This window comes from Echinops telfairi, unplaced genomic scaffold (genome assembly GCF_000313985.2).
Source record: "Echinops telfairi isolate 266 unplaced genomic scaffold, ASM31398v2 ScPeMD7_7469;HRSCAF=8507_0, whole genome shotgun sequence".
Taxonomy (NCBI): Eukaryota; Metazoa; Chordata; class Mammalia; order Afrosoricida; family Tenrecidae; genus Echinops; species Echinops telfairi.
Genome location: NW_022111372.1, coordinates 19758164 through 19783542, shown reverse-complemented (window position 1 = coordinate 19783542; position 25379 = coordinate 19758164). Strand labels below are relative to the sequence as shown.

The 25379-nt window shown below is 42.0% G+C and overlaps 1 protein-coding gene across 6 annotated transcripts in view; it reads left to right on the top strand.

The window, feature by feature from the left end:
- The window catches only part of GRIK1 (glutamate ionotropic receptor kainate type subunit 1), a 590068-nt gene that overhangs the window by 440585 nt on the left and 124104 nt on the right, over positions 1–25379 (top strand). For all 6 annotated transcript variants that reach the window (XM_004713100.3, XM_004713098.3, XM_045284535.1 and 3 more), the window contains exon 7: positions 11111–11254. In XM_004713100.3, the coding sequence (XP_004713157.1) occupies positions 11111–11254 (144 nt within the window). The remainder of the gene's footprint in view (positions 1–11110; positions 11255–25379) is intronic.

Genomic DNA, 25379 nt, shown 5'->3' with positions numbered 1-25379 from the left:
ACATAGCTTCAGACCAACGATGCAGAATGAGAAGCAGGGAGATCACAGATGGGTGACTGCAGAGCCATGTGGCTCTAAGGTTGACTGAAACTTGGCCAGGCACTGACACCTTTCCAAGCCAGTGGTCCAAAGGGGGCTGCTCCTGGAGGCAGACACAGAGTCCCCGTGAAGAGGAAGGCAAAGAGTCAGAGAGAGACGTGCCCAGTGTCTCTCTTACACAAATGCCACACCCCCAAGGAGCAAACAGAAGTCTTTGACCTGATTGATAGATTCAACTCTATCACTGCACGTTCATACAATTTCAAGTTTACATAAAATCTAGCTACCACAGTCATGTTGTTGCTGCTAGGTGCTGAGAGTCTGTTTCCACCCATAGCGACACTGTACAACAGAAGCATCAGCCACTCCTGTATCACCCTCCCATCGCTCATCATGATGTTTGAGCCCTTTGTTGTAGCCGCTGTGTCGATTCATCTTATCAAGGGTCCTCCCTGTTTCATGGTCTCTCTGCCAAGAATGGCGCTCTTTTCCCAGAACTGGTTTCTCATGATAACGTGTCTAAAATATATGCGATGACATCTTGCCATTCTCGTCTCTAAGGAGAATTCTGGCTACACTGCTTCCAAGACAGATTTGTTTGCTCTTTTGTCAGTCATGTTACTTCCAATATTATTTTCCAGCACCATAATTTAAATGCATCTCTCCTTCGTCAGTCTTCCTGTACAATGTCCGAGATTACATGCATAAGAAGTGATTGACAATACCATGGCTTGGATCAGGCACACTTAGTCCTCAAAGTAATATCCTTGCTTTTCAATGCTTTAAAGAGGTCTTCGTCAGCATAGATGCCCAAAGCAACGCATCCTTTGTTCTCATGACTCCCATGCACATTGTTATGGATCCAAGTAAGACAAAATCCCTGAAAACGTCATCCTTTTCTACTTTTATCATGATGTTACCTATTGTTCCTGTTATGAAGATTTGGGTTTGGTTTTTTTTTTTACATTAAGTTGTAATCTATATTGAAGGCTGCAATCCTTGATTTTCATCAGCAAGTGCTTCAAGTCCTCCTCACTTTCAGCAAGCAAGGTTGTGTCATCTTATTGAAGATAATTAATCAGACATCGTTCAATCCTGATACAGCATTGTTCTCCACAGAGTCCACCTTCTCTGATCATTTGCTCAGCCTATGAATCAGTATGGTGAGAGGATATCACCCTGACACATACTTCCTGATTTGAAATTTACACACAGTCCCCTTATTCTGTTCACATAACTGCCTTTTGATTCATATACAGGTTCTGCATGAGCACAATCAAGTGTGCTACGATTCCCATTCTTCTCAAAGCTATTCATATGTTTTCTATGATCCCCACAGTAGAATGCCTTTGCACAGTCAGGAAAACGCAAGACAGCACCTTTCTAGTATTCTCTGCTTTCAACCAAGATCCATCTGACGTCAGCAATGAGAGCCTTTGTTCCACATCCTGTTTTGAATCTGGCCTGCATTTCTAGCAGCTAACTGTCGATGTACTGCTACAAACATTGTTGAATTACGCTCAGCGCATTTTTACTTCATGTGATGCTAGTGATAGTGTTCTATAATTTGAGCATTCTGTTGGGTCACCTTTCCTTGGAATTGGTACAAAAATGGATTTCTTCCAGTCAGTTGGTCAGGTAGATGTTTTCCAACTTTCTTAACATAGTTGACTGACTGCTTCCAGGGCTTCATTAACTTGCTGAAACATTTCAACTGATATTTCATCGATTCCTGAGCCTTACTTTTGACTAATGACTTTCATGCAGCTTGGACTTCTTCCCCCAGTACCATTGGTTCTTGATCATATACTCTGTCCTGAACTACATAAATGTTAACTCTTCCATTTTGGTACTGTGACTGTGTATTCTTTCCATTTTTTGTTTCCTGCGTCATTTAATATTTTTTTCATAGAATCTTTCAATAGTAAACATGAAGCTATGTGTCCCGTGAGTTCTTTCCATTTCAGATATGCTGAGCATGCTGTGCCTTTTCGGCTTTCTAACTCTAGGTCTTGGCACATTTCATTATAATACCTTATTTTGTTTCATGAGTTGCTCTTTGAACATTTCGTACAGCTCTCTTACTTCATCATTTTGTCCATTTGTCTTAGTAGTTAAGAACATGCTTCAAAGTCTTTTCTGACATTCACTTTGATCCTTGTTTGCTTTCCTTCCCTCTTAATGACCTTGTGCTTTCTTCATTTAGATGTTTTTAATGTCATTCCACAGCTCCTGAACCTCCTGTCATTAATGTTCAGTGTGTCCTATCTGTTCTAGCGATGTTTTCGAAATTCAGGTGGGATAGACTCAAGGTCATATTTTGACTCTTATTTTAATTTTCATCAGCTTCAATCTGAACTCGCATATAAACAATTGACTGCCCCTCCCATCATCAGTCTCTGGCCTTGTTTCAGCTGCTGCTGCTGAGCTCCTCCGGCATCTCTCCTCATAGGTGTAGCCATTGGATGGCTGTGTATTCCGTCTGGGCAACTCCACATGTGTAGTCACTGTGGTCTGGGGAAAACATGGTACTTGTGATGTAGAAGTCATTGGTCTTGCCAAGTTCTATCATGCAACCTCCAGCTGTGTTTCTATCCACAGAGCCATATTTTCCAACCACTGTGCCTGCCTCTTTGTTTCCAACTACTGGATGTCTGTCAACAATTACCATTAATAGTTCTTGATTACATATTTGATGAATTTCAGATGGAAGATTTTTGGTAAAATTCCATAATTTCTTCATCATGAGTTTTAGTGGTTGGTGCATACATTTAAATAATAGTTGTATTGACTGGATTTCCTTGTCTGCCGGTAGATATTATCCTATCACAGACAGCACTGTACTTCAAGATAGATCTAGAAATGTCCCCTTGTGACAGCGAATGCAACACCATTTCTCTGGAGTGTGTCAAGCCTGGCATAGTGAATCACATGTCTCTGATTCAAATGGTCCCGACAAGTCCATTTCAGCTCACTAATGCCTAGCATATTGTTCTGTATGCATCCCATTTCATTTTTTGATGACTTACAATTTTGCTAGTCTCATACTTCATTCCAAGTTCTAATTGTTATTAATGTTTACAGCTGTGGCTTTTCATTTTGTGGCATGCACTATCAGCAAATGAAGGTCCTGAAAGCCTTTTTCCATCCATGTCATCGGGGTAGGAACTACGATGGGAAGCATTTCTATTCTTTGATTCCCAGTTGGGTGCCTTCCCACCTGAGGCGCTCATCTTCTGGCACGCTCCAGGAGCGTGTCCGGCTGCGATTCATACGGGTCTCAGTATTTGACAGTATTCTGGTGCTAGTCATAAGGTTTCTAAGTCACTAATTCATCAGAAGTTGACTGCCTATTCCTTCTTCATAGACTATTCTTAGTCTGGAAGCTCCGCTGACCCCTATTCATCTGGGGTGATCCTGCTTGAATGCCGGTGACATAGCTTCTAGCATCACAGCAACACACCAGCCAGCAAAGACTAAGAAACTGACAGACGAGTGGCGGAGTCCCCCCTTAGTATTAATTTCCTCTTTTCTTTATTTTTGGAAATATACCTTGTGGGTAAGATATTTGGATCTTCTTAGAGTCAATTATTAACACTGAAACAGGAAGATCAAGAAATATCATGTCCCACCCAGAAACTGCCTTATACACCTAAATCAGGCATATAAAGCCTTCTAAGTTTGAAGTGAACACGGGAATTTTATCCTTGTTACCTATTCATACTTCCATGGCTTTGTATTCCTTAGGACTGCCAGCTACTCTAGCTTTCCCCATTGATGGTCATATGCCTGGAGGGCAGCAACATTTGGAAACTATCAAGTCATAAAGTATTGTTCGTCCTTCCACCTTAGGTGAAGTTAGAGACTCCCAAAGACCACAGCGGGTTCAGAGATCCATTAGAAAGTGTCATAAAACTAAGAACAGATATTATAATTTTGGCTATTGCCATTGCAGCAAAAGAATACAAATTAAATTCAGCATAGGAAAAGGTGTCAAAGAAAAAACGCCAGGAGACACTATGCGCAAGTATCTGGCTGTTCTTTCCCAGGGGTGTGGAATGGACAGTGCTCAGTGCTCTCAGTAAGAGGGACAACATACAGATAGTGTTCCCAAGCAGGGACGCTCACCTCAAACTAGATTCAACTATTCGCCTGTGAGTCAATCCCAGTTCACAGAGACCCTATTCAGAGGGGCACTGTCGTCTACAGATTTCCGTGGCTGATTTTTCTGGAAGGAAACCAGCACACTTTCCTCTGAGCCTCCAACCTGGGACCTTCCAGTTCACATTCAGCGTCTTAACTGTTAGTGCCACTTAGGGATTATGCACCGTGGTCTCCAAGGGTTTTCCTGAGGATCTGTCATGGAGTCAAAAGGAGATCTGGGGGAACTGCGTGCAAATCACTGGGTTATGAACCACATGTTGGCATCCAAAAACCCACTCGCCCCTCCAAGGGAGAAAGATGAGGCTTTGGGCATGGAAAGCCCAAATGGTTGACATTAATGGTATAGTATCTCGGGCTTTCAGAGACAACATTAATACAGCAAGGCCCAAGGAACACAAACATTCACGATAAATTAGAACATGAGCATAAATTAGAACATGAGCATAAACTGTCTAACATGAATCGAGACCCCGGGTATGCAGACACTCAGAGCAGCAGGCTAGTCCCGGGATTTACAGGTGATTTTCCAGGTGCCAGTTAAGGGGCAGTCCTTTCACCGGGATGTGCAGGGTTTGATGACCCAAACTCACTGAGTTAATCCTTTACTGTTGCAATACCCAGGGAACAGTGCCAGGGAAAAGCCAGCTTTCAGCATGCCTATTTCATGATCCATGTTATGGTCAAATATATTCACTTTAGACATAAGTGTACATAAGCAAAGGTATTTTTAAAGATTTTTTTAGGGGCACTGACAATGTGGTTTTGTCCATGCTTTTGATATAAATCAAATGTGGACATAAACACATTTGGAAGAAAAGCATTTGAAAGAATAGGCCAATCTTCTTTTATATTCACCTAAAATGACTTGAGGGTTGTTTTTTTGCTTAGCAGGCTTCCAGCACAAAACTCAAAAGGGGAAGAAATTCAATGGCAGTTTATTCGTGCAACTGAAAACTTACAGTAAATATCGACCTATTTTAGAAAACATTGTGTGTCAAGGGAAAGAGTCCTTTTAGAATAAATGTCTTTCTTCTTTGGGTTTGAAAGGCACTGAAAAGGGACCAGAGAGTTCCCGAATGGTCCCAACAGGATTGAGTCCACACAGAAGGACCTCCGAAGAAAGGTTTGGCAATCTACGTAGAGAACACAGGTCTCTGCTACATACATGGAGTGTCCCTGAGTCCGAATTGATAACAATTGGTGGGACCTCTGGTGATGGGTGCTAAACAAAAGTCAGCAGTTCAAAACCAGCAGCCTCCCTGAAGGATAAGAGGAAACTTTGTACTCCTGTAAAGAGCTATAATCTCAGAAATGCATAGGGGCAGTTCTACCCTCTCCTTTGAGTTATAAACGAGTCAAAGGCTGCAGTGAAGTTTTGGTTTGGTGTGTGTGGCAGGGGCAGAGGAGGGGGGTATAGAGATGAGGTCCACAGTCTTGAACATTTTTATTGCCTGTGTAATGGGAGGCAGCCTTGAGACCATGCAAAGGTCAAAGACCAAGTTTATTAAAAGACCAGCTTGTTGTAATTCTGCTTTTTATACTTTTCTATCAACTCATTTACAGAAGAGATGTATATACATTTTGAAAGCATATTCCGTTCCTACAAGGTCCATTGGCAATAGCACAATAGCTAAGAAGCTGAGCTGTAAAATATTACTCTGTAAATCTCACGCCTTCCTTTACAGTATTGTAAGATCAGGCAAATCCCTCTTCATACCCACCTTCACTTCCCCTTCAGTAAAAGGGGGACCATGATCCCTATCTCCAAGGTTTTGTTTCAAGAACTAAAAGGAAGAACACATGTGACATGCTTATAGTGCCTAGCACGATAAAGTCAGTTTCCCATAAATATGAACCACTATTGATCTACTATTGTGATTATTGGATCGTTGGGCATGTTTGGCGCCTTTTCAGATTAAATGCATTAACATCAGCACCAATTTCCTGGATTTGAATCTTGGCTTTACCCTTTGAAGGATGAAGGATGCCAGTTAACTTCTAGTCTCTTTATCCATAGGAGACCTGGCAGGTTGGTAAGGTAGGCAGTGATTTCCTCCCAAAAGGTCAGTGGTACAAACCCAGGAGCCACTTCTGGGGACAAAGATGAAGTTGTCTGCTCCTGTAGAGATTTATAATTGTAGAAAGACTCTCTAGATCACCATGAGTTGGTATCAACTCAATGGCACCTGTTTGGTTGGTTGGTTTCTCCCTTCATCTATAACAAGAAAAAGTTATGGTAAAGATGACAGGGTTGCAAAGCATTTCAAATTCCACCTATCATATAAACTCAAAAACGGACTGGCACTGAGTCAATTTCTCCTCATAGTGACCTGATAGGACAGGGTTTCCAAGACTATGCATCATCAAGGGAGTATAACTCCTTGACTTTCTCATGACCTGACAGATAATAAGTGTTTCATAAACACTGGCTATTGCTACACAGGAATTTGACTGTGTGCACCATAACAGATTATGGAGAGCCTTGAGAAGAATCGGAATCCCAAAATGCTACATTTTGCTCATCTGGGGCCTGTACATGGATGAAGAGGCAGTTGTGCAAAGAGAATAAGAAAATACTTCATGGTTTAAAATCAGGATAGGTGTGTATCCAGGTTTTATCCTCTCGCCATACTTATTCAGTCTTTAAATGCCAAGCAAATATGCAGAGAAGCTGGATTATATGAAGAAGAAAGCAGCATCAGAATTGGAGGAAGGCTTATTAACAACCTGTGGTACTCAGACAACACACCTTGTCATCTGAGCCGATGGCTTGCTTAAAATGAGGAGGACTTGAGGCACTTGCTAATGAAGATCAAGAACTGAAACTTTCCGTTTGGATTATAACTCAATATAAATAAACCCCAAATATTCACAACTGGACCAGTAGGTAACATCATGATAAATGGAGAAGCGATCCAAGCTGTCAAGAATTTTGTCTTGTTTGGATCCACAATCAATGCTCATCAAAGCAGTAAGCAAGAGAACAAAAGACACATTGCATTGGGTAAATATGCTGCACATCACCTTTTGAAGGTGTGGAAAATCAAGGACATTACTTTGAGGTCTAAGGTGTGACTGACTCAAGCCATGGTCATTTCAATTGCCTCATCTACATGTAAAAGTTGGGCATTGAATAAGGAAGACCAAGACGAATAGAAGCATTTGAATGATGATGCTGGTGAAGCACCCTGGAAGAACCATGGACTGCCAAAAGAACAAACAACTGTGTCTGGGAAGCAGTACAGCCAGAATGCTCCATAAAGGGAAGGATAGAGAGACTTCATCTGATGTACTTTGGACATGTTGTTAGAGCGACCAGTCCCTGCAGAAGAACATCGTGTTTGGTAAAGTTGTGGGGCAGTGAGAAGAGGAAGAACTTTGACAAGAAGGATTGACCCAGTGGCTGCCACCATGGGCTCAAACATAGGACAGCTGTGTAGATGGTGCCGGACCGGGCAGTGTTACATTCTGTTGTACAGAGGATTGCTGTGAGTCACAACTGACTGGAGGCACCTAACAGACAACAAGGGTATGAGTACTGATTGCATTTCCAACAGTCCTATCCTGGCAGCATAGTGTTCTCCTTAGTTGCACTTGAATCAACCTCCACTCCTGGTCCCTCCGTGTGTTTCAGAGTGGAATTAGACTGCATAGGGTTTTCAAGACTGTAACCTTTTGGAAGCAGATTGTCAGGCCTGTCTTCGAAGGCACCTCTTTGTGGGTTCAATCCACCAACCTTTGGACTTCAGTGCTTAAATATCAATTCTGCCCAGTTTCTCTTGCCAAAATATTTTTATTGCTGTGTGCTTATAATTTGATTCTGACTTTTAGGAACCAGGACAGAGTAGAATGGCCCCAGAGGGTTTCTATGCTATAATCTTTATAGCATCGGACCATCATGACTTTTCTCTCTCAAAGCCACCTTCATCCTTTCAGTTAGCAATTGAGTGTTTAACCAGTGTGCCATCAGGGCTTCTCACCAAGAGATTCTGGTCCCTGACACCGGCCAAATTAGCATAGCAGAGTGATGGAGACTAGGGGTATTAGAATCAGATAGGTGTGGATTCAAACCTTGGCCATATAACTAATTAGGTGAATGGCCTTAGATCAATCACTTAAATTCCCTGGGCCTCAGTTCTGTCATTTATAAAATGAGTTATATCAGCCTTGAATTGAAGTTGTCAATATATTTTAAACTTTAATAATCTCCTCTACTAGCCGTCTAAGTTCTATGTATGAAAATCATGCGAGTAAAACGGCATCTCTTAAATGCGTGGTACTGCGTAGTAGTCACATAACCCAAAATGCTTTTTGCTTTACGGCATACTTGTAATTCCTGAGTTGACAATAAAAAACATTCATGTGACAAGAAATAGGATAGCCACTAAAGGTACAAGTTAAACAATTTCTGCCTTTAAGAAACCCACATTTTTATGAGGAAACAGATAAATAACAAGACAAGTGCAATGAGAGGGACGGCAGAGGAGAATAAGGACACGCTGGTCTCAGAGACAAGTCAAACGTAAAATGTGTTCACTGATAGTCTCTTTCCACTTGCACCAAGCCATTCCATTATAAATGTCAAATGAATGAACTGGATGCAGTCCCTGGGTTACTAACTCATTCTGTTTCTACAGCTGTCTTTAAGTCTAAATTTAGAATAGTTAAATATGGCTCTTTCTAAAGTCAGTAAGTCAAATGCTTGTTTTAGCATATAATATACTTTTCTATGAATAGCAAACATTGAAGAAACACTTCTAGATACAAAAATGTTTTAACATAATACTAATATTTTAGTGTATGTTGCAAATTAGCAGCTGTTTGCTATTATAAACCATTGTTGTAAGTACCTTAAGTTTTGAATAGAATATGCCTTACAGGGGTGGGTATGTAACTATGGTTGTACTTAAGTGGAAGTGCATAGCCTGGAGACGGTCTATAATTTGAGAAAACAGACAAGCCATACATGTTTCTGTTCAGTGGATCCCTACCCATCATGACCCTGTAGGACAGAGTAGAACTGCCTCACAGTGTTTCTAAGGCGGTAGTCTTTAGAGAAGCCAAGTGCCACCTTTTCGACCACAGAATAGCCAATGCTAACCTTTGGTTAGCAGTGAGTGTTTCAACTATGGTGCGCCCAGGGCACAGGGAACCACAAAATTACCTTCATGCTGTAGCCTGGATTCCAGAGTTACCACTACTAAGTACTGGTTATGTGTATGGTTCTGCATATATCAATAGCATGCCAGGAGGTCAGTTTTTCCACGTACTAAATAAGTTTTATCTACCTGTCCTGCTGCTTGAGAAAAGAGGATTGCTGAGAATTTCAAATGAGGAAATGTATTTGAAGTTACAGTGAAAACCCTTAAGAAATATATGAGATTATAAAATTTTATCCCCAAAATAAACCACCGAGCTAGCCAACCTCTCTGTTCTCACGTTGATGCTGACACATAGATATCCCATAGGACAGAGTAGAACTGCCCCCTTTGAGTTTCCAAGACTGTAAATATCTTTCTTCCAAGGAAGTTTTGAATCCCCAACCTTTTGGTTAGCAGCTACACACTTTAGCCAGGAACCCTCTAAATAAATCACCAGGAAGTCTAATGTATAAGAAGAGGGACGTAGCATGTGAAATTTTGCAAATCAGTGAAGTTCAAAAAGGAGGGAAAGAATGACATGCTTAGCCTTCCCAAACAACTGCCATTTCCACTCAACCAGGAAGATCTAAACCACAAGAAAACAAAACAGTGCTATTGCGGTGATTCCAGTGCAGAGTGACTATATAGAACAGTTTCTCAACCTTCCTCATGCCGCGACCCTTTCATAGTTCCTCATGTTGTGGTGACCCCAAACCATAACATTATTTTCCTTGCTACTTCATAACTGTCATTTTGCTACTGTTATGAATCAGTCGACCCCTGTGAAAGGGTCATTCAACTCCCAAAGGGGTCGAGACCCACAGGTTGAGAGCTGCTGATAAAGAGTTTCTGAAGCTGTGAATCTTTACCAAGCAGATAGCTTTCTCCTGAAAAGCAGCTAGTCGATTTGAACGGTTGACCTGAAGGTTCACACCTAGTGCTTAACCCACTATGCCAAGAGGAGGGACCAAACTCCCAACTCACTGACACCGAGACAGCACCGACTCATCGCAGTCTTCAGGACAGGGGAGAACGTCCTCTTTTAGTTTCTGAGACTGTAACTGCTTATGGGAATAGAAAGCCTGTCTTTCTCTGCAGAGTGACTGGTCATTAGGAACTACAGACCTTGCGGATTGCTGCCCAACAGCCACAAGTACAAGTGGTGACTACAGAAAGGCAGTGCTGATAAAAAGAGACAGAGTCTGAGCAAGTTACGCATGTCTATTCTTCAAAGAGTCTCTGCAGACTTGCTATCGAACTTGACTACCTGCCTCCAACCTTCTTGACTCTGTACAGTGGAAATGGCCAACACAAGAATCCTTATCTGGAAATCACCTGTTAGGTTTTCTACCAAAAGAAAATAAGTGGATAGATAGATAAATAGATATGCATACTGAGAAACAAAATCTGCTACTGACTTATTGAGCTTTGGCAGCTTCTAACTCAATGTAATTGATCTTCACACTGCTTCAGCTACAGGATGTCAAAACTAGCTATTCCTGAATCAAGTTTTTGTAGTGCATCTGAGTTTCTTTTATTTATTTTTCAAGAACTCAAACAAAGTATAGCTATGATTCCAATTTACTCTGAGGGTGAGGTATTATATTGCAGAGAAATAGCTGTTGGAGAGTGAAAACTGTTCAGCTGGAGAATAAATGGCCATTTAGATCAGACGAACGTGAGCAGAGGAAGTAGGGTGAGTGGAAAGGCAGGGAAAGAAGGTAAGCGAAGGTGGCATTGAAGGTGCGGTGTGTTTTCCTCCGCAGACTGAAGCAGCTCTGATGTACGACGCCGTGTACACACTGGCCATCGCCTCCCACCGGGCTTCCCAGCTCACTGTCAGCTCCTTACAGTGCCATCGACACAAGCCATGGCGCCTTGGGCCCCGATTTATGAACCTGATCAAAGAGGTAAGTTTCCTTTGGCTCAGCACGATTTAAAGTGTCCACTTGGTGTGATTCTTACTATGTAGTCCTGTTGTCATGATGTCTGTAAGGGAGGGAAAGCCATTGCAAACCAGTCAGTTGGGACTTGTGTGGTGAAAGTGTGTCCAGGAGATCTGCCAGGAATGTTCCAGGGTGATATTAGGACATTCAAAGAAGCTGCTTATGTGTTGCCATGTTACCGGCTCTGACTCACGGCAATTGTATATAAGAGAACAAAAGTGTGCCAAGTCCTGCGCCAACTTCATGATTATGCTGGAGTCCAGTATGGTAGCTATCATGTCCATCCATCCCACTGGGAGTTTCCCTCGTCTTGGTTGACCCTGTACTTGGCCAAATGTGATGTCCTTTTCAAGTGATCCATCTTTCCTGGTGGCACCAGTGTGGAGAACTGAGAGATAGCTGGTGGTCACAGCTACCATGGCATAATTCGAACCCTCTTTTATTTCACCTGTGGCCCGAGCTAGTTCTGGTTCTCCTCCAGGTGCAGGGAACTCATGTTCAGGGTGTTTATTCATGGTCCGCTCGGTCAGGGGAAGAACTGGTCCTTCACTAAAGGGTACTAGAGATATCTCCCCCAAGTCACCCTGTGATCCCAGGGTCCTCAAGCCTGGGATTACATGACTCAATGAACATGACTGAATCAAAGGACTTCTATGTTCATGATACAGTGATTTTTATGTATGTATTTATACATGTATGTATGTATTTTGCTATTTGCCAGTTAACCTGAAAAGTTTTACTCCCATTCAAAATCTGCCCAGGAAGCTAATGGTTTTACAAGTGAACAGGGTTTTTTGGTATTGCCCTGGGAATCGGAACTATCTGTCACTGTTTCTTCTCGGAGGCAAATTGACTTACCTGTCCAAGACCAGGTTCTAGGATCTGGAGACGTATCATCGTCATACCACAGTAGCAATATCACCGGTGATGATTTTCAAGCACAAAAAATTATTTTCACTATTCTAGAGATTAAAAGTCCAAATCAAGGTCTTTCTTTGTGGGAAGCTGTGGGTGTCCCTTGATTCCTTGGTGGTCCTCATGATATACGACTTCTCCCGTGTGGTTGTTGGGTCTGTAGTTACGCTCCTTCTCTCAGCACTCAGAAGGCAGTAGATATAGCATTCATAGTACACTGGTACGGCCTCGATCAACTGATGAGATAGGAGGACATTAGATGAAAGGTCATTACAAAGTACATTTACAGGTTTAAGGCTAGCTTTCAACAGTTGTTTGGAGAGAGGACAACTCAATAAGTCAGTCCACATACCTCACAGCACCACCAAAAGAGACATATCTTTGAAATATCTTTGACCCTATCTCCCACCTCAGACTTTCTTGGAAGCAGTCAAGGTTAACTTGACTGCTCAAATATCTTCACTGAACTACAGATTGACCTGTTAGGAGAAGAGTACTGTTTTCTTTGCCTCCCCCACCCCAACCTCTATACTACAGAAGGTTGGGATGAGGCAGGGACCTAAAAGAGAGAAATGGGCGAGAGAACACAGTACAAGAGAAGACTGGCTGGCAGAGAGAGGGATAGACCCAATAGAAAGATCCTCGCCTTTGACTATGTTTCCACGAGTCTCTTTAAAACCACAGACCAGCTCTCAGCTGTTCATTCAACTTCCCTCTTGAAGCCTGACTGCAATCCATCAAGGTGGCGACCAAAGAGGGAGGGTGTATGAGGTTTAAGTGCCCTGTCTCCAAAGCAAGGTTACTTCCAGCTTGCCAGAGTGCGACTAGAGAAGGGTAAACAGCAAAATGAATTCCTGGGTTGAAAATTTAAGGAGTGGGCTCTGCACTTGTCCTTGCCTAGCAGTGAGTGCTTCCATTAACTAATCCCTGAGCACCACTTTTACTCACAGTTGACTTGGCACTGACTGCTTGGGCTCACATCCCAGTTCTGCTGACACTTACAAGCCACGGAACCTAGGCAAGCAAGTGACTTAAACTCCTCCCGTCTCCGTTTGCTTGCCTGTACGATGAAGACCATACCGGCATCTACCTTATAGCATTGTCGGGACAGCAAGAAGTAAGGTGTGTGGACGTGAGGAGCTGTGCCGATGCATCATACGGCCTGTGAAGGGTCAGGGCCTCTCTTTTCCCTGGAATGCACCTTGACCATGAGCCTGAGGATGGTACCAGAAATGTCAAGCTGGCAACAACAACCACCACAACAAAGGAATCACAAACAGCATGGAATGAAATACCCTTTCTGACAGCTACACAAATCCTACGTCTGTGCCTAATAGAATAATACCACACAGCCTCCTTGTCTTCCTGCAGGGATCCCTGAGAGGCCCTGCATAGCCATCTGAATTGCCTTGATCTTTAACAAGGGAGCAGTTGGCTTCCTTTTATCTCAGACCAGAGCTAGGGGAGATTTGAGGCCACATGAAAGCTTGGGATCAAACCCTGGGTGTGCCTCCACTTTTTGCATGAAAAGGTAAAATTACCAAGGCACATTTAAACATGTTTAAAGAAATAAAGACCACATCGGAAACAAGGTAGCATTTTACATTCAAACATTCGAGCTTCCCTCGCCACCATTAGGGTGGGGACAGGATGCACCAGAAACCTTTATCATCATTGTTCTTGTCCTCTCCTTTGTCCCCTGAGTCATGATGCCATATGCTACTTCTGGCAGGATGTTCCTACCTGCAGAGAAGAGGGGATGGGGGAGCCCACAGCAGGGCTTCAGCCTGTTGGAGAACTTGCACTGAGGGAATTCTAAGATGAACTGAAATGTGTAAAATGAGGAAATGCAGCTATTCCATTACATGAGTTTATAACAACACAATTTTGCAGGCAGCAGGCTTTATTAGATAGATAGCTGCCATCAGGCTGACTCTGACTCGTGGTGGTCTTATGTAGCACAGAATAATAAAGTGTGCCCAGTCCTGCACCATCTTCACAGTAGCCAGGACGTCCAAGTCGGTCAATTGTGGTGCCAACCCACCTCACCAATGGTCTCTCTCATCCTTGGTATCCCTCTACTTCTCCAGCTATTGGGGTTTCCTGATAATCTGTCAAAAGCCAGCAAGTTTTTCACCAAGAAGTAGATCACCAAGCCCTTCTTCCCAGTCTGTCTTTGTCTGGAAGTTCTGCCAAAATCCGGTGACCCCAGTGGTGTTTAAGGCAGAGAGAATTTATTAGGAAAGTTCACCACCCCTTTCTTTTCACAACTCACATCTTAAAGGAGCAAAGCAAATTCTCTAATCAGAAATAATGTAAAGGAGCAAGTCAGCAGATTGGATTTATGGAGTGAGGATGGCATTCATCACAGGAGGTAAGCCTTCCAAGTATAGAGGTTTCTGTGTACCAGTGATCACTGATAACATCACACATCATTCGGGATCTGTAGAACTTTTAGGCGTACTTTCCTTTTTCCTTTTAACATCTTTATTGAAAGATAATTCATTTATCATACAATTTAGCAAAAGAATGTACAATCCAGTGGCTTTTAGCATATTCACAGTTGTGCACTCATCACCACAATTAATTTTAGAACATCTCATTACTCTTTAAAGAATCCTAGATCTTTGAGCTGTCACAATCCAATACCCAGAGTTCCCTATTCTTTTTTTTTAATCGTTTCATTAGGGGCTCATACAACTCTTAACACAATCCATACATACATCAATTGTGTAAAGTACATTTGTACATACCTTTCAAACTGATTGTCAGCAGACTGGCTATAAAGATGGGTAGAAGTGAACCCTAATAGCATGCATGCGAGTGTTTCAAAAAGTTCATAAAAAATCAAATTAAAAGTAATGAATTTCTTCTTTCCCCACAAAATTTTTGGAGCCTCCTTGTATTATTTTTCTGGACATTTGCTAAACAAATGCTTACTATTATTGCAATTTATTTATGTACAACTCACGGTGCCCTCATGTGTCCCCAAGTGTGATGGAGTATCATTGCTCCACAGGGTTTTCTCGATGGTAACCTTTATGGAAGTTGGGTACTATGTTTCCCATGGAACCACTGGATGAGTTTGAACAACCAACCTTTAAGACAGCAACCAATGGCAAGCCAATTTCACCACTCAGGGCCCATCAAATCCTTACTAGCAAATTATAAATCCCCATATCAAAAAGCATGACTGGGATTCCATTATGGAAGTAACACTAACATCTCATTATAGGGACATATGCCTGCCCCTACACCAAATGAAGTAAATATGTAGCTCGTCCATCCCTATGTCCTAGTGGTGTAGTGGCTTATGCATTTGGACTACTAAACACAAGTTCAGCAGTTTGAACCCCAGAAAAATGTACAGCCTTGGAAATCCAAAGGAGCAGATCTACTCTGTCCTATTGGGTTATGATGAATCCAAATCAAGTCGATGGTGATGAGTTTGGGCGTTTAGCCTCTTGTGCTGCCATCACCCATCTGTCATTAGAAGCTTACATATCGCTATGATACTGCCAGTGGAGATGGGCCATTGAGACACTAGGAAGAAAGGCCTTGTGGCCTACTTTCAAAAATAAAATGCCCATGGTTATACCCTATTATGTACCAGGTTGCCGTGAGTCAGCAGCCAGCTCCAGGTCAGCTAGACAACAAAGAGCCTTCAATGGAAATTTCTGGTTGGTTTGTTTTTTTACATTTAAAAATTGTATAATAATAATAATATCTGATTTAAACCAGTTGGATAATGCTGTCCCTCACTAGTAAAGAAATGAGTCATGAAACAAAGGTTAAGGGTAGTGCTCAGCATAATGTAAGTGTTCTTTGCTATTGCTATTGTCCTAACCATTATTATTATTGGAGCCTAAGATAAAGTAGTCATGCTTACACATAGGCAGGAACTAGCATCGGGAAAGCAGGAAGTCCCATGCTTTTAGCTATGTAGCATACAAGAGGCCAGCTGCAAGGATTCCCAGGCATGAGAAAATGTTCTGTGATTGGCCACAAATCCTACTGTTCTGTAAAGGCCCAAAGATAGTAGGCAACGGTCCACCAGACTGAGCGTCCAGAACAGAACACCCTAGCAAACTGCATCTCACATCTGCCGAGGAAACAGTAGCTGGATTGGGGCTGAGAAAGCTGGAGGATGTCTTTCTCCTGCTGCCAGAAGTGCCCTGGGTCCAGGACACGTTCTACCTGGCTCTGGGGAAGTCAGAGGGAGCAAGCGCACCGGAGGCATTTGGGGAGAAAGGGCTGTCCAATCACAGGTGCTGGGAAGAGTGGTGAACTGGGGACACAGAGAAGCAAATCAGATTATAGGTTAAATCAGTAGTTCTTCATTTTGTTCTGGGTCACAGATCCTATAGTGAGGCTGGTTTAAACCTGGGATCAATTTTCCCCTCAAATGCACACCAATTTTCTGCAATTTCAGACTAATCTCAGTCTTAGTGAAACCCTAGGTTTCCTAAAATCTGTGTTCAGGATGCTTTGATAGTGTGCTGGAAATGGAATTGGGTTGAAGGAGTGTTCCATCATAGTGCAAAAACTAAACAAACAATTATCAACCTTTTGCCATCAAATGGTTTCCAACCCATATGAGACAGGGATCAGCAGAAGTATGAAGGAAGCACACGGGGTGGGCAGAGTGGTCCCAGTGCTCAGCTGTTAACCGAAAGGTCAGCAGTTTAAACCCACTGGACCCTCTGTGGGAGAGCGATATGGCGATCTGTTTCTATAAGGTTAAACCCTTGGAAACCCTACAGGACAATTCTGCCCTGTCCTGTAGTCACTGTGAGCCAGAATCCACCGAACTACAATGAGTTTTATTTGGTTTTGTTGGGCTAGATGGAGTGGGTCCAGGTAGGAATGGTAACACATTTTAAGTAAAGGTGGTGGGACCCCAGGCAGGAACTGACTGCTGAGCTAAGAAATTCAAATCTCTTTATAATTTGGCAGGAATCCAATTGTTCTTGCGACAGAAACAAAACGGATGAGTTGTTTTATTTTGTCAGTTATGTTGGGATTGATTGATACCTGTATATACATGAAGACTATTAAGGAAGGAATTCTAGACAACATGGCTTTGAAGTAATCATAAAAAGCTGAAAAGGAAGGGGGATTTTTAAAGGAAAATAAGTGAAAGTTTCTTGAGTCTAATCCTAACCTTTCTTTCACATGTAAACTCGCCAGTCATCTCCCTGCTGGACAAATTCACTCGGATGTCCTGCTGTCCCCCACAAAGAATAAAGCCCACTATTTGATCTACATTGAAGCACAGCCTTAACTTAGTCATTAGAAAATCCAATATAAGATCATCTCAAAACTCCAATTGGATTTAACTCCAGATCTCTCCCTTCCCCCAGCTTGGACCTGCTGGAAGATTCTAGTGCAATGGAGAACCTGCTGGGCTTTGTTGGAATTTTCTGGTTACTTCTCCCCACCACTCCTCTAGCTGTTTCACCTCACGCTAGAGTCTTCAAGACAGGATAGATAACTCTTCCTTGTGTTCGCTATTCTCTGCTCTGGACTTGACAGATGGCTTCAGCTGGCATGCCTGGGTGGCCCTGGGAGATACTTCTTCTTTCCCCCTCAAAAGAATTATTTACATATAGTTCCCAATACATACTGCACGGGAAGGCTGGTGTTTTCTGAGAACTCATAGCTCTTCCAAGGGGTTGGGTAAAAATAAAGGAATGACTTTAAAAGAATGAAAAGATGGCAAGAGCCCTTAAATTGTATCGTTATATATTTTTGAAAATCGACAAACTAAATTCACTGCTATTGGGTCTGCTCACAAATACCCCTTGTGTTAACAAGAGAATGTGTTCTTCAGGATCTGCTTAGCTATAATCTCCTAGTTTTTATTACTATGAATTTTATTTTTCTCTGTTATTGGTGTTGAGAATATACACAGAGAACACACACTAATCCAACAATCTCAACATATATTATGACAGTTCAGTGATATTTACTATAGTTTTTAAGTGTACAAGCATTCCCATCCCCCTTTTCTGAATGATTTCTCTCTATATTAACATAAAGGAGCCCTTGTGTCATAGTGGTTATGAGTTGGGCTGCTGACTACAAGGTCAGCAGTTCAAAACCACAGGGATCTTCTCAGAAGAAAGAAGGGAATTTCTACCCCCATAAAGAACTACAGTCTCAGAAACTCACAGAAGCAGTTCTATCCTGTCCTATAGGCCCACTATGAGTTGGTATCAACTCGATGAAGTGAATTTGATTTGGCATATCAATCTAAATGCAGTGATCACTAAGCTTTCTATGTAATCCTTATAGACTAGCCATGAAGCTGCCTGTGTAATTCTTAGAGTTGCTGCTCAGTGGGACATGAGTGGCCCAGGGATAGTCCAGTTTCTGTGAAGCGCTCTCCTGCTGCTCAACAGAGCAACACGGACGGTTATGGAGATATAGGAAGGGCTCATACTGCAGTCTCTAATGGCCAGGGCTTCGGGGATGGTAGGCTCATACTTCTAGGGAACAGGAGGAGGAGGAAAAGCATGTTCTTCTGGGTACCAAAGGTGCCTGGGTACTTTTCATTGGCTACAGCCAACATGTGGGACCAGGCTCTGGCCAAGTGTGATGAGAGGAATGCACTACCCACAGACCCATTGAGTAGCAGACCCTTGACCTTTGACGAATAATCCTGTCTAAAGTCCTGGTTTCCTTCCTGTTTTATAGATCGCAGATCCTGGCTCTCTTTCCTGTGCTTTCTCCCCTTAGATCTGGTTCGTGTCCTACTCACCTGGCTATGCTCCTAGTAGGTCCCCACAGTCTGTCTGTCTACTGCTGGGAGTTCTAAGATGCTGCTTCCCTGGGCTTCGCATTTGAGTTCTCAGCTAATGGCCAAGCTATGCTAAATCAGCTGTCAAGGCCCCTCCCCTCTGTGTCTTTACCCATTTGGTGTTTTCAGCTCATTCCTTCGTCCAATTGGGGTGTACCTGTTTTTTGTTTTTATTTTTTAAATATCCATTCATTTGATGTCCAGGATGTCTGGATTGTGAATTGCAATGATTTACCTTGATTTCTCAGGTGTTTGCTTTGAAGGCTGGCATGGTGTTTTCTGTCTAAGCCATGACCATGTTGGCTCCTCCTTGGCCTGGGGTATGTTTAAAACAAACTCTTTTTCTTGAGGGACTTTTTTTGGCTCTTTAAGCATTCCTACTGAGTCATTTCTTCTGATGATGCTTTGGCCTAGATCAGTGAATCCCTATTTCACATAGAACCTATCCCTGCCTCGGTCTCTTAATGTCCACGGTTTTACCTCTCTCTCATCTTTCTCCTGAAGCACCCTCAGTTCCTCCAGCAGCCCGATTACACATAGCTCAGGACAGTCCCTTCCAGGTGTCCCAGAGCCAATGCGAGCCCACAGAAAACACCAGCTTATCCCTTCCCTGAAAATTCCGACAGGTCATTCTAGTTACAGTGCAACAAAGCTCCCCTTTCTGGATCACCACAACAATGGGTCACCTCCGCTCTAGACCTCTTTTGTCATTAGTCTCAGAAACCCTCAAGGGCAGTTCTACCCTATCCGATGTGGTCACTATACGTGGAAGTAGGAATTGACTTAATGGCAGTTGAATTTGAATGTTAGTTTAGTTTTCTCACACTTGTGTCAGTTATGGGTTTTCTCTGTCTCCAATGGTAGAAAACCCAATTCAGATCCCTCCGAGTGGCTCCGGGAAGCCCCCCTCACTAGGCATGGAGTGAGAGAGTAGCATCACAAAGGGAGAGGGGTGTGGATTCACAGAGAAGCAGTAACTCTAACCAAAGAAATCCCTACCCTTAGTACTTCCTCTACCCTTTCATATACCATTTATCTCAACAGTCTAGAGCAATCTCTGGGGGACACTTCCTTTCTACATGTGCGGAGAGGACTGGGGGTGTGTATCTGCCAACTTGGTAGCTTAACATTTAACAAAGGGATAGACGTTTGAAAGACCACAGTAAGACAAGTCACTCACGTCAGCACTTTGCAGGGTGCCCCAAATTGATCCATCTTTCTCAACACATTCATCGAACAAATTGTAAATTCTGGTCAGTCTTTTTTTTGCCTGTGTATTCATTAGGATGCTTCTTTTCTTACGCTCTCATCATTCTCACTCAGGCTATTACAATATCCTCTCACTAGGCTCCTGAGTCCCAGGTTTTTCAATAACCTCTGTTCATATAAGTGCAGAGTAGACGTACTTCTCTCTGGAAACACAAACTTGCTTATAGTTTCCCATATCCACTAATCTCCTTTCCAAATATATCAGTCTCTCTTTCCCTGACTAAACCTCCCTGATACACACCCCTTTGGCCATTCTCCTCTGGACCAGGAGAGCTTTGCCTCCTTTTTAATTTGGCTGAATCGATGCCAGTGAAGGCTGGAGTGTTGCTATGACCTGAAACATGTATCAGCAGGGCTCCCAAACGAAGACTAGGAAGACAAGCTGGAAAATCTACGTCCAACAATCAGTCACTGAAACCCCTACAGATCCCAACGGTCTGGGTGTATTGTACATGGGGTCACAATGAATGGGAGCAGCTAATAACTTCCTCCAAATGTATTATCTATAATGAGTCTCTTCTGAGCTTCCATTCGGGGATGGATTCTCCATTGGTCCGCATCGCTCCTGCATATCTTTACATAAGCATGAAGCACACTTCCTTCAGACACTCGAAGCTATTTCCCCGGGACAGAGAAGAGCTCTAGCAACTTTGTTTCCTGAGCACGGTTCCCGTGCACAGCAGACATGTAAAAGATGCTGGTTTAGCTGAGCCCTGGAAGTTGGAATCTAGCAAGCCCTTCCTAAAGTTTTGCTGAACTGGTACTTATTTTTAAACTATATAAATAGGTTTAATTGATCAGTTCCAAAATAAATTTACCACATAGGATAGAAAATTATTTCCAAATGCAATATATATGTGGTATCATTGAGAGTGCTATAAAACACAGGCAGCTTTTTGCCACTGTTTGGCTATGTAATTTATTGAGTCTATTTTGATGGAATGAAGAGTATAAATTTGAATATATTTAAATTCCCACTTCTAAAACTGAAAGTGTAAAAAATAAAATTCTCCACCGAGGCACCTCCATTTGCCTTGACATTTATTTGGACTATTATTTGGTCTGTATGGAGGGGTGTTTGGTTTGCTTGGTTGTTGTTTGTGTTTTCCTTCGGGAGCTGACTGAAAACCACAGGATTGAAAAAAAATTAAACTCCCTAGAGAAACATAAGTTCTGACATATTTTTATCCTACTGTGACTCCATGAGCAACATGTCCTGTTATCGCCATCTGATTCTGAGTGTCAAGACAAGCTGTCCCTTGGATTAATTAGATGCCATTGCATCTGGCAGCAAACTCGGTCAAAATTTGATGCTGAAAACAATGTCCGTCCGTATTGCTGACTCTCCATCTCTTCAGTAACGTGATCTGTGTTCTGACTCTTTCTTCTTCAGCATCACCAGATTGTTTCCACTGTGGGAAAGAAAACTGTTTCTCTCAGCACTGTCTCACGTTCACAACCCGCAGACCTAACGGAAGAACAGATTGCCCAGAGTCGTTCTCAGTTCCCTATGAAATTCTGAGCACAGAAATCAAATCATCTCCTAAATTTTCATAGTTCACAGTGTTAGCCAATTATACGGTATTTTATATATAACTAAGATGCTGAGTTGCCTGTCCTTGGGACATCTGGCCTGTGGCAAAGACTGACATCATTTGTCACACAATGAATGTATGCATGGGTTGTGATAAGAGCTGTACAGGCCCCCAATAAAATGATTTTTTTTAAAAAGAAATTATTTGTCACAAAAGTTGAAAGGGTGCAGAGACATAGGATGAGAGATTCAGCAAAACTCCCTTTAACATATGATTCTAATGAATACCTGTATTTATAGACAGTATTCAGACCCTCATTTCCATCATCATCTTCTTCCCGTTCAACTTCTAATGTTCTAATTAATTTCCTTATTTGGGGTGTGCACATATGTATGTATGCACATGCACATAGATGTATGTTATTTACTAAAATGAATGTGATTGTGTGTGCAGATCGATAGACCCACAGAAGTGAATATTGTTGTACTTAGTAGTTGCTTGACCAGTCGGTTCCACCTCAGGAAGATCCAGGTGAGCCAGGTAGCACTGCTTCCCGGGCTTTTCAAACTGTGGCCTCTCAAAAGCAGATCTCTAAGCCTGTCTCCTGAGGCCCTGTTGCATGAATTTGAACACCCAACCTGTTGACAAGCACTTTACTATTTGTACCACCCCAGACTTCTTACTGCAATCTTGGGTTCTATATTTATCCATTCGGTAAACAAACATTTATTGAATTTCTGTGTATGGCAGGCACCCTTCTAAGAAACAACGAATTCAATACTGAGGGAAAATAATACTGTTATTGTGGAATTTATACTCTATATAGGGAATGGGCTGGGGAATCAGGCAAATAAAAACCTAAATAGAGTATTTCAGATGATAACAGTGCTGTGGAGGAAAGCAAAGCTTATGAAAGGGCTAAGACATGCGTGTGGCCTTCAGAAGGAAATGGGCATTGCTATTTTATATAGGGTGATTATAAAAGGTCTTCCAGAAAATGGCACTTGAATAAATCCCTGGCCAAAGTAGATGAGCAAATATGGAACATTAAGAAGGAAAATCATACAAATAAAGAAGTCAAATACATTGTATACAAACAATGTATACATTGAATGTCTGTTATTGTATAGATTGATATTTTGAGTTGTCTCTTTTGTTCCCATATTTGAACAATGCTGCAATGAAAATCAAAGTAATTATCCCTTTATGTACATATATAATATTTTGCTACAGCAGATCTGTCCAATGGAAATGTATGTTGAGAAACATATATAACATTGGATTTTCTAATAGTCATATTTTAAAAAGAGTTAAAATTAAAAGTAGAAATTAATTTAGTAGTATATATTGGTCTACCTTCTCTAAAACATAATTTCAATAAGTAATTGATATAAAATTCATTGAGTTATTTCGTATTATTTATATCTTTCAAATTCAGTATAAAATGTACACTTATACCACACCTTAATTGAGACGAGCTACATTTTAAGGCATTTCACTTTATTCTGCTAATGTCACTCAGGTCAAGTTCACTTTGAGGACTCAGCTCTTCCCAGCTGCATGTTGAGCGCCTTCCAACGTGAGCGGCTCCTCTGATGGCGCTCTATCACCCAGCATTCGTCTGCTGTCCATCAGGTTTTAGATGGCCTTCTTTATCTTTTCAGTCCGTCTTTGCCAAGTCCTTCCCAGGCTGTGTCATGGAGTGAATTCTTGCTATCCAAGTTCGGACTCAGAGTGGCCCGATGGACAATAGGAGAAAACACTGACGAGTCCGGGACATCCTCACATGTGTTCTTCTGTTTGGTCTATTGTTGCCACTGTGTCAATCCATCCAGTTGAGGACCTCCCTCATTTTCGCAGCCCCTCTAATTTACCAAACATGATCTTTTTCTTCAGGGACTGGTCTTTCCTGACAACATGTCCAAAGTGCTTGAGGTGTAGTCTCACCATCCTTGCCTCTAAGGTGCAATTCTGGTTGTACTTCTTTCACGACTCATTTTTTGTTGTTGTTCTTTCGGCAGCCCATAGTATGAGCAATATTCTTCACCAACATCATGATTCAACCACATGGACTCTTCTTCTGTCTTCCTTAATCAGTGTTTCATTTTCACATGCATATGATAACTGAAAATACCATGACTTGGGTCAGGTTTACTTTGATCCACAAAGCAAACTTCTGGTTTTACAATAATTTTAAAAGGTATTATGCAGCAGATTTACCTAATGCAATGCATCTTTTGATCTCTTGATTGCTGCCATGAGCAAAGACTGTGGATCCAAGCAAGACAAAATCCTTGACAATGTCAATCTTTTCTCCATTCATCATGATGTTAAGAACAATGGCCCAGTTATGAAAATTCATGATTAAAGGGTTTATTAAGAAAGTTAACAAGTTGTAATGCCAGCAAGAAATGCTCAGGATTGAGTGATCAAGACATATTCATTTTAAGTCTGCTAATAAATGCCTAATGGGCATACCACTTTACTATAAGCCTCAACCAGAAGGCATTCAGCATGAGCTCCACGTGTCAGCAAATCCAGCTCCCTGATTTACATGCCCAGAAGCACCCACACCAATCCTCAGCCTGAAGGCACTCAGCCCCGCTTTCGTGGGTCAGCAAACTCAGCTTCCTTAATGAAGTGTCCAGAGGTACCCTACTCCACCAGCCAGCCGCTGCCATGAACGCATTCCGTTTTACTTGCTTTGTGGGTTGGGAAGTCCGTCACTCTGTTCCAAAGGTGTGGTTGGAATCATGAAATTAGAGAGAAGTGAGCAGAGAGAGGGGGCCCCTAAGAAAAAAGGTCCAGAAACAAATGCTTCCTATTGATCTGAGGCCCCTGTATTTAGAAACTCCTGAACCCAGGGGAACAAACTTTCCTATAAAGTTGACAGGAAGGGAAAGCCTTCCGTTAGAGCTGGTGCCCTGAATTCAGGCTTTTGGCTGCCCAATACTGTGAGAGAACACAGTTCTATTTGATAAAGCCAGTTACTTGTGGTATTTCTGTTATAGTAGCGCTAGATAAGACAGTGACCCTGCTGGTATTTGGAATACTGGTAAAGCTCAATGATGTATTCATTGCAAATACATTTTTCAACAATATAAACAGCAACAGTATAGGTGGATTTTGCCAGATGGATTACATAGCAGCCAAATCAACTACATTTATGGAAATATACAATTAAAAAGCTCAATATCATGATATTGAGCATTTTATATGGCTAAGAACCAATTGCAAAGCAGATCATCAATTGCACATATTCAAGACAATTAAAATATGTCCACAAGAACAAAAGTTGAATCTTGAGTATTTTCCACTTGAATTTGGAGACTATAAAGAAAACATTTGACACGCCAAACACTAATGACTGAATACCACTTGAGTTGAGGAATGGCATCAAAGATATTATATGTGAACATAAGAAAAGATCGTAAAAACGATAGGACAAAAGCCAAAATGGAAGTAAAAAGAGACAGAATCTAGCTCTTGACCCTGACAGAGATAAAGAATAAATGATGAAGTGAAAAGGCTGAACAGAAGATTTTAAAGGCAGCTCAAAGGGGCAAAG